Source organism: Bos grunniens, chromosome 11 (assembly GCF_055505025.1).
Source record: "Bos grunniens cultivar Pamir isolate PY7600 chromosome 11, Bosgru_T2T1.0, whole genome shotgun sequence".
Taxonomy (NCBI): domain Eukaryota; kingdom Metazoa; phylum Chordata; class Mammalia; order Artiodactyla; family Bovidae; genus Bos; species Bos grunniens.
Window position 1 is genome coordinate 33604816 of NC_141175.1, and position 13403 is coordinate 33618218.

The following is a 13403-nucleotide window of genomic DNA, read 5'->3' on the forward strand; positions in this document are numbered from 1 at the left end:
GTAGAGCAGATTTAAATTGTAAATAGCTTTGGGTTTATTTCCCTCAATGATCCTTTCTTGTGTATCTTTCCTTGAATTAGGATATGGTCAGCAAGGAAAGTTATGACCAACCTAGACAGCATATTCAAAAGCAGAGACATTACTTTGCCAACAAAGTTTCGTCTAGTCAAGGCCATGGTTTTTCCTATGGTTATGTATGGATGTGAGAATTGGACTGTGCAGAAGGCTGAGCAATGAAGAATTGATGCTTTTGAACTGTGGTGTTGGAGAAGATTCTTGAGAGTCCCTTGGACTGCAAGGAGATCCAACCAGTCCATTCTGAAGGAGATCAGCCCTGGGATTTCTTTGGAAGGAATGATGCTAAAGCTGAAACTCCAGTACTTTGGCCACCTCATGCGAAGAGTTGACTCATTGGAAAAGACTCTGATGCTGGGAGGGATTGAGGGCAAGAGGAGAAGGGGACGAAAGAGGATGAGATGGCTGGATGGCATCACCGACTCGATGGACGTGAGTTTGAGTGAACTCCGGGAGTTGGTGATGGACAGGGAGGCCTGGCGTGCTGCAATTCGTGGGGTCGCAAAGAGTCGGACACGACTGAGCGACTGATCTGATCTGATGGCTTCATAGTTGTCTACCCCATACTCTTTTGAAAGTTACTGTGATTACTTAAAAACAAACAAAAAGTGATCAACATTTTCTATACTCCCCCCACCCCAACCCCTGGCCAAAACAATGCTATTAACTTTGCTTCTTACTTTTCTTAAAACTGGGTATGTAAAGGGTTAAAAAACAAACTTTAGAGCCCAACATAGCAGAACAGTTTTCAGACACTTGTATGCTGATTTCCTCATGTAAATGCTCTCCACTACCTACATTTTACAAAGTTCAACTATTAGACGTTATTTTACTTGGCTTCAAGCCTTTATAAATGCATATGAGGAAAAATGCATAAACCCTCTGAAAGACTATTGATCAGCTACCAGCATCTCTTGAATTAGATAATCAGACAGGGATTTTGATGGAGTGGGGGCTAATAAGGGAGTAATCTGGGGTCAGTGTGAGCAGCTTGAAGTCCCCAAATGCCTTAGCTTGGAGGACCTTGGGGAACAGGCAGAGAAATGAGCAAAAGAAAGGTGAAAGGCTTTATAGGAAAGTAGTGGGTGGGGAAAACAGGAAGGAACTGACAGATGAAGTGGACAAGGCAGCCATCCTTGGGGATCTGCTCCTCCATCCTGCTCCTCCTCCCCTGAGCAATCAGGTTCTGTCTGATGCACCAGTGCTCACTGAGCGCCAGGGACCCTCAGATCTTCAGTCTGGTCTCTCCCATGAGTCTCAGCACTCCCCATGACTAACTGGATGATCCGAACTAGTTGACGCCGCTCACCTAGTCCCAGCCACCTCCGTCTCCTCCATTTCAGTTAAGGGGGTTGTGATCTCCAGTCACTGGAACAGAAAGCCCGCAGTCATGTTTCGTACCTTCCTCTTCTTCTTTCCCGCAGAACCCCTCACGTCTTGCTGATTCCTCTGATATCACCCAGTTCAGGTATCTGCCCCTCACCTGGGGCGATTCACGAAGTTCCCAGAGCTCACGGTTCATCTAGGCAAAATCTAACAGCTTCATCCTGTTGTTCAAGGCTGTGCTCAGTCTGGCCCCAGTCTGGTCTTCTGTATTTTTCCTTCTAGAAATTTAGAGGAAAAAAAGAAAAAGAGAGAAGCCAGGAAGATGTTATCATTTAATCTCCAGCCCTCTAAGAAGGTGGGAGAAGAAAATGGCAACCCATTCCAGTACTCTTGCCTGGAAAATCCCATGGATGGAGGAGCCTGATAGGCTACAGTCCATGGGGTCGCAAAGAGCTGGACATGACTGAGTGACTTCACTTTCACTTTCTTTCACTTGCCTCTAAGAAGGAACCACATCATCTTCATTTTTCATATGAGGAAACTTGGATTTAGGTTAAGTAACTTACTCAAGATGAAACAAGTAAGAAGTTAGGAGAGCTGAGGTTTCAACCTGAGCCTGCCTGACTCCAGAGCCCAAATTCTTAGCCACTGTGCTCTGGTGCCTTGCAATCTCAAAGTGTGGTCCCTGGACCAGGGCCATCAGCATCACCTGGAGCCTGGTGGGAGTGCAGAGCCTCAGGCCCCAGCCCTGGTCTGCTGAAGCAGAATCTGCATTTTAATAAGAACCCCAGATGATGAGTCTGCTCTTTACAGTTTGCAGCTGTAGAGGAGGAAAAAGTTTTCTTTGACCCTCTTAGGGTCCCTGGCTGGGTCTGAGAAGGAAGCTGACAGAGAGATAGATTAACAGGAGAGACACAGACAAATGTGATTGAATTTTCACATGTACACGGAAGCCTTCGCAAGAGAATGAAAACCCAAAAAAGTGACCGGAGTGAAGAGATTTTATACCTTTTAGGCAAAGAAACAATGCATTTGTAAAGAACTGACCTGTGGGTAGTGAAGGGTGAAGAGATAAGTGGGAGGATAGGGTTAGTTTAACAAGGTTTGTTTGCAGATTTCTCTGGTGACTTCTTAAAAATCTGCCTCCAGTTTGTCGTTGTTGTTTAGTCGCTAAAGTAAGAGAAACACTTATTTCCTGTCTTTAGGCAAAAAGAGGGGAGCTTTTTCTGCCGTTTGCTGCCACTTAATTGCTTTCAGCTCAAGACAGTTTTTTATGTCAAAGAGGCATATTTGGGATGACATCCTCTGGTTTCCTTCAAGATGCACTGCCCTAGTGGTCCTTGCCTTTCTGTACAAGCCTGGTCTAGCTCCCTAGCTAATGCATCCCTTCCCTGAAATAGTGCCTAAGAACATCAGTGTCTCTAGAGGTAGATTTGGGGGTTTCAAATCCTGCCACTTATTAACTGTGAGGCTCTAGGCAGGTAACTTAACCTTTTGGTGCCTCAACTTCCACATCTGTAAAAATGGGAATAAAAATAATACCTACCCCATGGGGTTGTAGGCTTAATGAGTTGATGCTTGTAAAGTATTTCAGCACTGTGTCTGATGCATAGGTCCATCTAGTGTGCCAATAAAGGTCCATCTAGTCAAAGCTATGGTTTTTCCAGTATCATGTATGGATGTGAGAGTTGGACTGTGAAGAAAGCTGAGCACCAAAGAATTGATGCTTTTGAACTGTGGTGTTGGAGAAGACTCTTGAGAGTCCCTTGGACTGCAAGGAGATCCAACCAGTATCCTGAAGGAAATCAGTCCTAAATATTAATTGGAAAGACTGATGCTGAAGCTGAAGCTCCAATATTTTGGCCACCTGATGCAAAGAACTGACTCATTGGAAAAGACCCTGATGCTGGGAAAGATTGAAGGCAGGAGGAGAAGGGGACGACGGAGGATGAGATGGTTGGATAGCATCCCCGAGTCAATGGACATGAGTTTGAGCAGGCTCTGGGAGTTGGTGATGGAGGGGGAAGCCTGGCATGCTGAAGTCCATGGGGTCACAAAGAGTCAGGCACGACTGAGCGACTGAACTGAACTGAACTGAACTGACACATAAGAAGTAAAGCAGCCACTGCCCTGTGACTCCTGCCCCTCATCGCCTTGTCTGTCCTCTCCTGAGAAGCCTTCTCCAACCAGCAGAGCTCAAGGTGTTTTCTCCCTTTCTAGATTCTATTGCAAATGGTCTGGGACTTCAGTCATAGGATTGTACCTTAGGGGAAAATCTTCTCTTATTATATTAATGAGAAAACTGAGTCTCAACTTGAACTCAAAACCTTTTAAACTCCAAAATTAGCACTGTTTCTGTTAATAGTGACTCTGTGGAGCATAACTGCCACCAATAACCCCTGTTTTTTGAAGAGTTGACAACAGTCACCTTGGTACCTTCTGTAGAGACAGATTAGTAATACCATTTGGATTTCTTTTCTGGTCTTGGTCTATTCAAGTATACTACTGGGCCAATTTCACTAATTTTACACTTTTAAAAAAGCGTGCATTTCATCTGATATTAAGGTGTTCCTTTTTCAACACCTTTCTCCCCTTGTATGTTCCATTTTTGTTCCTAAACTTATTATTTGGTGTATCTCTTTTTCTTTGATAACTGACCATGTGTATCTTTTGGTGTTTGCCTATGAGTATTTTCAAATAATGAGGTCGTATTTTGTGATTATTTTGCTATTTGTTTTCTGTTTCCTTAACATCTGCTCATATTTTAACTCTGAGTTTCTCTTTTCATTTTGTTACGTTTCAAACTTAATCCACTTATTTTAATTATTTTTTATATTCTAAAATAAAATCCTATATAAGACCTTAAAAAAAAAAGCACTGTTTCCAATGTACTCTGTTTACAGTAGCGTATAGCTTTCTGTTTCCATCCAGTGCATGCATGTGAAGTTGCTTGTGTCTGACTCTTTGCAACCCTTGGACTGTAGCCTGCCAGGCTCCTATGTCCATGGGATTTCCCAGGCAAGAATACTGGAGTGGGTTGCCGTGCCCTCTACTGGGGGATCTTCCTGACGCAGGGGGTCGAACCCGTGTCCCTTGCATCTCCTGCATTGGCAAGCGGGTTCTTTACCACTAGCGCCACTTGGGAAGCCCTCCCACATAGGAGGCAATACATATGCCTTGAAAAAAGAATATTAAAAGTATTCATCATGTTGCTATTTATAACAGTGAAAAATGGGGAGATGTTGATTTGAAATTTTAAATAGATTTCTTTGCCTTATGACTTTTCAGAGGCTTTAGTAAGCTTATTTGCCTGTGAATCTAAAATGGGGGATTTGGTGTGCATGGTTTCATAGATTTATTTGTCCTCAGACCCTTTTTCTGAAGAGTGCTTGTTAGTTTCCCACCACAGCTGCTCTCCTCGTGACCCTCCAACAGCCAGCCAGTCCCATGGGCTCTCTCCAGTGAGCCTCTTGCTTTATCTTTCAACAGCATTTGACTCTGGTCTGTTGTGTACGCTGGAAATATGTCATATTTGCGTTGAGGTTTGTGGAGCTGATGCTGAGGTAGGAAAATTCGGGAATGCTGACTTTGAGAAGCTGGCCGGCAGTGACTGGAGGTTCAGATCAAGTTATCACTGCAGACCCATAGGCCAGTGAGGTTAGGTCTTCTGAAGCAATGTTCTGGGACTCTCACTTCTTAGGCCTCCAGTTGTCCCTTGGCCTTGGTCACCATTACTGAGTAAGTGAATGGTGGGGAAGCTGCACTAAGATGTACCAGCCAGCATGGACCAGCTGGCAGTCTGGGAAGGGCTCTGCCGCCCAGGGCTGGGGAACGCGGAGGGAAGGGCGGCTGGTGGTGATCTGCCCTGAGTGCTTTGCAGCATAAACTCGCTTCGGTCTCACAGCAGCCCCAAGTGCTAAACCAGGACACCCGTACCCACAGAATGCCACTCCTTGTGCAACATCACATCTAGGAAGTGGCAGTGCCAGGATTTGATTTGAAACTTATGCTGTTGCCCACTTGGCCTCAACTAGCCCCTGCCCTCCAGGAGTCAGAGGCTGGAATGAAAGAGTGTACAAGAAGAAATCACTAGGGCGTAGGTCCAGTTAGTTGCTCAGTCGTGTCCGACTCTGCAATCCCATGGACTGTAGCCTCTGTCGATGGGATTCTCCAGGCAAGAATACTGGATTGGGTTGTCATTTCCTTCTCTAGGAGATCTTCCTGACCCAGGGATTGAACTCCGGTCTCCTGCACTACAGGCAGATTGTTTACCGTCTGAGCCACTGCGGAAGCCTGTAGGTCCGGAAGCACCCAGAAGCAGAGCAGCTCTGCTGACCAGGCACCTGCTCGCCTCTCTTGTTCTACAGTCTTCTCATCTCTCCCCCAAGGAGGGAAATGCCCGGGCCTCCATGTGATGGATTTCCCCTGCCTTATGGCTTCTGGGGGCCTCTGTGCTGGAAGAGGGACCCCTGCACGGAGGTTTATACCCTGAGTACCCAAAATAAGCTTGTGGTTTCTCAGACAAGTCTGGGTTTCTAACAACCGTGAGCTTGTCCTCAGTGAGAAAAGTTTGAAAATGGACTGACATTGGAGGGCTTGGGGGCTCTAATTTCTCCTTGTCTCTAGTTCTGACTCCCTTGAAGATGCACACAGATCCATGTTGCTGTTTTAGCACGCAGGGCCCGTGCTCCGGGGCATCCTAGAAGAAGTGCACTGATGGCCGCACTGGGCAGAGGGCCCAAGGGCAGGTTTCAATCCTGAGCCCCGGGGTCAGGGTCCCCCCAGGGAGCTGCCCCATCCCAAGGGATAGCCCTGGATGCCAGCCAGCTGGAGCCCTCACACCTTCTCCTCGGTGGGCAGGGAGGAGATGAGGCGACGCCAGTGCCGGTTCAGCACAGAAAGATGGAATCCAGAGGCCAGTGTGCAGCTGTGGACTGGTTCTACCATCCTCCCTGTGCCTGGGGTGGGTGAGGGACTGGGGGACACACTGGGACCCTGGTGGTCCTTTGGTATCAGAAATCTGATATCCTGCCTTTGGAGTGCCCCGTTTCCCCAGGGACACGCCCATCCCCTAACAATCTGGGAGCCCAGATTGCCCCGTTCCTTCCTCCTCCTGGTGGTGCTGCCCACCCCCATCACCTCCCAGTCCAGGTCCCCCAACTCCGCCCCCCAACCGCTTTTCTCTCCACTGTAAAGCTCTTTGTGGCTCTCTGTGTGATTAAAGTAATTCCCACTAAAGTAATTCATTCTTCTCTGAATGACCCGTAGGCTTGATTCTTCCAGGGCACCTTTGCATTTCAAGTAGAGCATTTGTACAAACAAAATTAAGCGTTAATTGGTAGAGTGAGAAGGCAATTATTTTGGAAGGGGGTGGACTTTCCAAGGCCCTTCCCTGCCGTCCCCTCCACTCCCTCAGGGGTCACTGCCTTCCTTCCCAATTCTGGGAGGGTGCAGTTGGGATATGCCAAGGGAGGTGTCTGCTGAGGATGAAAGGGAGGAAAAGAGCAGTGGTTCTAATTGAAAACTTTTTATGGTGGGACTCTAGAATCATCAACTTTTTATTTTCCCAAGGTTTGTTCTATTATCACTGATTTCTTAACACTGTCTCACAAAGGAGCTCACGTCAGTCTGTAGCTTTCTGACAATGTACATTATTCTTTCGCTCAGTCACTTCGGTCGTGCCCAATTCTTTGTGACCCCGTGGACTGCAGTCCACCAGTCTCCTCTGTCTATGGGATTTCCTAAGCAAGAATACTGGAGTGGGTTGCCATTTCCTTTTTCAGCGGATCTTCCCAACCCAGGAATCAAACCTGAGTCTCCTTTGGCTCCTGCATAGCAGGAATCTTTACCACTGAGCCACCAGGGAAGGCCACGTTATCTTAGGTTTTTGTTTTGCCCCAGACTGGTGAGAATCTCCTGTGGTGGGAGAGGGCTGGTATTGGGAACCATCGACCAGGTGGCCCCCGGAAACCCTCCAGCTCTCAAAGACCACGGCTTTCAAACACCGTGGTCTCGCTGTATTAAAGATGCATTTTCAAAGGTTAATAATTAATGGCAATGTTAATTTATCATAGTTTCACATAACATTCTATTATAGAAATGGCCCCAGGAGAGAGGATGGTAAAGGAGATTGAGGACCAGAGTGGAGAAGAAGTGGACAGAAAGCGAGAGGGTAGGGTAGGTGGAGTAACTGCTCTTCCCAGCTGAATGATCTCCCAGGACCTGGAGAAGAGTCTTGGGCTGCAGGAGGCAGTTTTATATAGTCTTGGCACACAGTGTGTGTGTGTGTGTGTGTGAGTGCACACGCATGTGCACATGCACGCACACATGTGTGCTCAATGGCCTGGCTTCCTGAACAAATTCTGATCTGCTGGCACTTATGCCTGATCCCCAAGCGAAAGACACCTAACAAGGAAGGCAATGTCTTAGAGTGGGGGCGGGGTGGGGAAACAGCAGGAAGGACCCAGGCTCTGGTGCTCTAAGGGAGGGACCCTTCTGTTTCCAGCCTGGATTTGGTTTCTCAGAAGCCGCCCAGCCTGGCCCCGGGAGGCTTAGCTCACAGGGCATTCTCGTTGCTGTTCCAGGTGTGTGCGGCTGCTGCGGTGCCCTGCGCCCCAGGTACAAAAGGCTGGTGGACAACATCTTCCCTGAGGATCCCGAGGTGGGTCGCATCTCCTGCCACCAGTGTGCCTCTCACCGTCTCACCCGATCCAGGGCCCTAGGGGCTGCCACAAGGAGAGGCGAGCCCCCCAAGATCACTCAGACACTCTGAAACCACAGCCACAGCCCTGTCAGTGACCAGAGGCAGTTGGAAACCTGAAAGCTGAGGATCTTCGGACCCCTCTGAAGGCAAGATCTGCAGAGGGCTCGGAAGTTTGTCTTGGTGCTTCCGGCTGCTGCTGAGCATCTTGCTCACTCGTCTCTCTCTGGGTGATAGTTCCTGGAGCCACTAACTCTCTGGAGGGTACTATTTCCCTGACATCAGGTGTGAGCATTTCCTTTCCTGGGTTTTGGCTCTGGAGCTCATGGTCTTCTGTGTGCTACCTCTGGTATCTGTCAGGTGTCAGGTGGGCATACAAGATGCCTGGTTTCTTGGTTTCCCCAGCCGCCACTCAACTGTCAGACTGCAATGTGGGTCATGTGGTTTCAGAAATGTCAAGGTTTGATGTACTTGACTTGCTCTCTGGAAATCGATGGCCTTTTCTTGATGGGCAGGGGTTGGGGGGGTGGTCACATTTCTAGCATCCTCTGGACAATTCCCTGAAAGCTATAGAGCTGCCTTCTTTCTGTTCACTTCTTGATTTTGGAGATCCAAAACGTTTTAATTCTGGGTTGCTTTCATTGAAGTCTTGTCATCCATTCATATACACATGCATTCACATACATATATATACATTCATGAACATATACATATAAGTATGTAAACCCATATCATATACACATGCACACATATATGTACATTTCTATCACTTACTATTTTTATTTATAGCTAGCACACTTTGGGCTAAGTTGTGAGCTCCTAGAGAGCGGGGTCTATGTTTTAATCATTTTTGTATCCCCAAAATCCACACGGTACCTGTCACATACATGATGGGCACTCTGTTAAACATTGATTAAATTGAATGATCACATACCTTTGGACTTGAACTCTTCTAGCCATCACATGGCTACAGTGAGGATGACCTGTCTTTTACAGGATGGCCTGGTGAAGACCAACATGGAGAAGCTGACCTTCTATGCCCTCTCAGCTCCTGAAAAGCTTGATCGCATTGGCGCCTACCTCTCCGAGAGGCTCATCCGTGACGTGGGTCGTCATCGATATGGGTAAGTAGTATGAGAGGGGGAGAGAGATTTTCAGAAATTATATAATATTATATTTTTAGGGCAATACTTGGGGTCCTCATGGACATGAGTTTGAGTGAACTCCGGGAGTTGGTGATGGACAGGGAGGCCTGGCGTGCTGCAATTCATGGGGTCACAAAGAGTCGGACACAACTGAGTGACTGAACTGAACTGAACTGAACTGAATGAAAAAAGTCAACTGCAGGAGAGACATGTCTGTTACCTAATGCCACGATCTGGAGTGGGGTGGATGTAAAGGGAACACTAAGATGTTTCTGGTGACACTGTTGGTGGGACAGAGGGAAAAGCAGATCCAGGGCAGTTGTTCATGTGTCCCATTGGTTCTATTCTCCACAAAGCCTTTTATATCCATCCTCTACTTTCCTCTGCTCCTACCTTTTTCCTGGTGCAGACTCCAGGTTACTGCAGTGGCCTTGGAAATAGTCTCCCTGCTTCCCATCTTTCCTGTTCTGGCCCTGCAGATCAATACTGCTAGCTATGATCTTTAAAACACAGACCCAAAGCTATACTTTCCTGGCTCCTTTAGCTTCCAATCCAAGCTCCTCAGCCTGACTTCTAAGGCCTTCCACTACCTGCCCCAATATTGCCTTTGCATGCGTCCTCAGTCACTTCAGTCATGTCCGACTGTTTGCGACCCTATGGACGACAGCACACCAGGCTCCTCTGTCCATGGGATTCTCCAGGCAAGAATACTACAGTGCATTGCCACACCTTCCTCCAGGGGATCTTCCTGACCCAGGGATCGAACCTGCATCTCCTATGTTTCCTGAATTGCAGGCGGATATTTTTTACCACTGAGCCACCAAGGAAGCCCCAAACTGCCTTTAACCCCAGCCAAACCCACCGCAACTGCCATAGCTGCTCTACACCTACTCCAGATGGACTAGCTCATGACCCCCCCACCTCACTCTCTGGCCTCTGTGCTTTTGCAGTGATCACCTCCCTGGACCCTCTCTGTCCTGCCCCCCAGCTACACCTGTCACCCCCACCACCCTCCAAGGCCCCTTCCTCCTGATGAGGAAGGTGGAGTGAGAACCAGAGGGGAAAGTCTGCACTGTGCTGACAGTGTATAGAGGTCCACCCTCCACAGGACCCACCAGCCACCCTTACATCAAGCTATCCCTGATAGAAAAACAAGACTGAAAACAATTCATTTCTATGATCCCTTTCTATTAATATAATAAAATTAGGTTAACATGCTCAATAAAAAGGGCATGAATATACTGAACATGCTGATTATATAAATCGCCTTGACATATTATAAAGCAGGCTCAAGCAAGTACAATAAAAATATCTTTATCCTAGATTGAACCTGAAACTAATATGCAAGCGATGACATTAAACATTTAATACTAATTTTGCCTGCCCTCTCTGCACTGATGGTTCTCTCAGTAAAAAATGTCCTGTAGCCAGCAGAGCCACTTAGAAGCATTCCACTGCCCTCAGAACTATCACTCAAAATTGGCATCATTCTGTTAAAAATAGCCATTGCAGCGTCTAAGTATTTAAAGCCTTGATGGCCTCACTGGAGGCTTTAATCATAAACACTGGGAGAAGAGAAATCTGTTAGATCTGTTCTCTGGGTCTCTTTCTGCCTCTTCCCCGAGTTTCCTTACCCAGCTCCACACTCATCACCATTGTCCTAACCACTGATGGCAGCTTTGGAGTAGCAAAATATTCACCTACAGACAGGTGAGATGGTGTGAGGAGCTGTCTCCCTACCATCATCCAGGTGTTTGTGTTCTCATATACATGAGAACTTTGGGTGTTGGACCGAGTGGTAGAAACACCCTCCTCTACAGGCATGTGTTTAGCGTCAGGGGTGATAACTCAATGTGGGCGGAGAGAGAATAAGATAAGAATTTCAAGGTATTTCTCCTTGGTGGGGGCTACAATTAACAGTGAGATGCAGAGCAACTAAAAGCAAGAATTCCTCCTATTTTCCTCCTTTCAGTTCAGCCCAATTGCTAGAACACCCCTAGAAACTGAAGAGCAAGGGAGGTAACAGCAGTTGTGGGTGAGACTCGGGATTGACTGACAGTGTCCCCAGAGCAATGACCATGTGTAGAAGGCCACATTAGAATCTGTCGGGTTGGGACTTCCCTGGTGGTCCAGTGGCTAAGACTCCAAGCTCCCAGTACAGGGGGCCCAGGGTTTGATCCCTGGTCAGGGAACTACATCCCACATGCTGCAACTAAGAGTTTGAACACCATAACTAAAAAAAAATCCCAAATGTCACAGTGAGGATCCAAGATCCTGTGTGCTACAACTCAGACCTGGTGCAGCCAAATAAATCAATTTTTTAAAAATTATTTTAAAAAATGAATCATCAGGTTCCCCAGTGACTGGAGGATGGAGACCCCTATGCCAAAAGAGTTGGGCTACTTCCCCAGGAGCCTGGGCCTGGTACTGACTTAGTGGGGCTCCCAAGAGATACACAGTCCCCAGAGGGACTCTGAACCCTGTTAGAGAGTGGAGCTGACCCTGCAGACAGAGATTTTGCAGATTCCTACCAGACAGGAAGGTTCATCCTTCCCTCTCTTGTCTGATGTCAACCCCTGCTTCTGGGCTCCTAAAACCAGGAAGTTTCTGTTCGGTAGGGAGAACTTGACTGCATACATTCAGACTGCCGAGAATGAGAGGTTCTTTGTCAAGGCTGCCACCCTCTGAGTGATTCTCAGTTGACGACTGGCCCAGCTAAAGTTGCCCCCTCTCTCTGCTGGCTGGTCCCCATCTCTGACCCTGGATCTGCACTCCTTTCCAACCAAGTCTGGTTCCCAGACCTTGCGTGCTGGCTCCTCCTTTCCCAGAGGGTCCTAAGGCCACTCCTTGCTGAAAAGAGGTGTTCAAGCAGCAAGTGTGAGAGTGTTAGTAGCTCAGTTGTGTCCGACTCTTTTCAACCCCATGGACTGTAGCCCACCAGGCTCCTTTTCCATGGAATTCTCCAGGAAAGAATACTGGAGTGGGTTGCCATTTTCTGCTCCCAGGGATCCTCCCCCAGGGAGTGAACCTGGGGCTCCTGCATTGCAGGCAGATTCTTTGCCATCCCAGCCACCAGAGAAGCAGAAGCAGCTGCCTATTCTAGAACTCAATTCAAGGAATTTCCTGCCTCTCCCCAAGCACCAGGCCCCCTGCGTCTTTTTCTCAGTTGTTATAACTCACCTTCTGCTTTGGTTGGCCCATGACCCTGAGTTCCTGTTGTTGTAACCTACTAACTGACCACTCCTGACCTCGGTTACTGCCCATGAACTCCAGTCCATCCCAGATTCCTTGATTTCTGCTGGGAAGCCCTACTAGTGGATCCAAGACCCTTGGTCATCCCCTGCTGCTGTGGTCTGTGCCCTGTTCTTGCCTTCGCCCCTAGGCCCCTGCTGTAGATTAGTCTTCACCACCTTCGACCTTCCCCACCCTGCTCCAACAACCCAGTCAGGTCCATTTCTCAGACCCCTTTCAGGATCCCAAGTTCAGATTAGATCTCTGCTAAGACTGTCCTGCTCAGTGAACATCACCCTGAGAAGACTGTGCTCTCTCCCTTTGAGAATATGGATTTAAAGCATAGGATGTACCCAGGAAGGTTATTGTCAGATAGGACCAAAGCAGTGAGCATTAGACTAGGAGGTTCCAAGATCCCACTAACTTCTAGTCTTCTAAGATACTTTGAAAAGTTTAAGTTCTCAATTACAGTCCTTCCATCCCTGCATGCTAAATCGCTTTTATTAGCCCTCATGCCACTCAAAATATAATAAATGGGGCTCACACCCCATGGATGGCATCAAGTACAGTCTCGTCCCCAGATCTTGTAACAGAGCAAGAATCTTAGAGACTGAGGCAATGGAATAATCAGCCTGAGCTGGGAGGCTATAGCCTCCTGGGAAGTTCTGGGCCTCAGAGACAAAGACACTTGCTCCTTGGAAGAAAAGCTATGACAAACCTAGACAGTGTATTAAAAAGCAGAGACATCACTTTGCCAACAAAGGTCCATATAGTCAAAGTTTTCCCAGTAGTCATGTACGGATGTGAGAGCTGGACCATAAAGAAAGCTGAGCACCGAAGAATTGATGCTTTTGAACTGTGATGCTGCTGGAGAAGACTCTTGAGAGTCCCTTGGACTGTAAGGAGATCCAACCAGTCTATCCTAA

General features: G+C 47.6%; 1 protein-coding gene across 4 annotated transcripts in view; it reads left to right on the plus strand.

Moving 5' to 3' along the window:
• The window catches only part of EFR3B (EFR3 homolog B), a 94427-nt gene that overhangs the window by 34551 nt on the left and 46473 nt on the right, over window positions 1-13403 (plus strand). For all 4 annotated transcript variants that reach the window (XM_086325869.1, XM_086325872.1, XM_086325870.1 and 1 more), the window contains exons 2-3: window positions 7986-8062; window positions 9098-9225. In XM_086325869.1, coding sequence (XP_086181995.1) covers window positions 7986-8062; window positions 9098-9225 — 205 coding nt within the window. The remainder of the gene's footprint in view (window positions 1-7985; window positions 8063-9097; window positions 9226-13403) is intronic.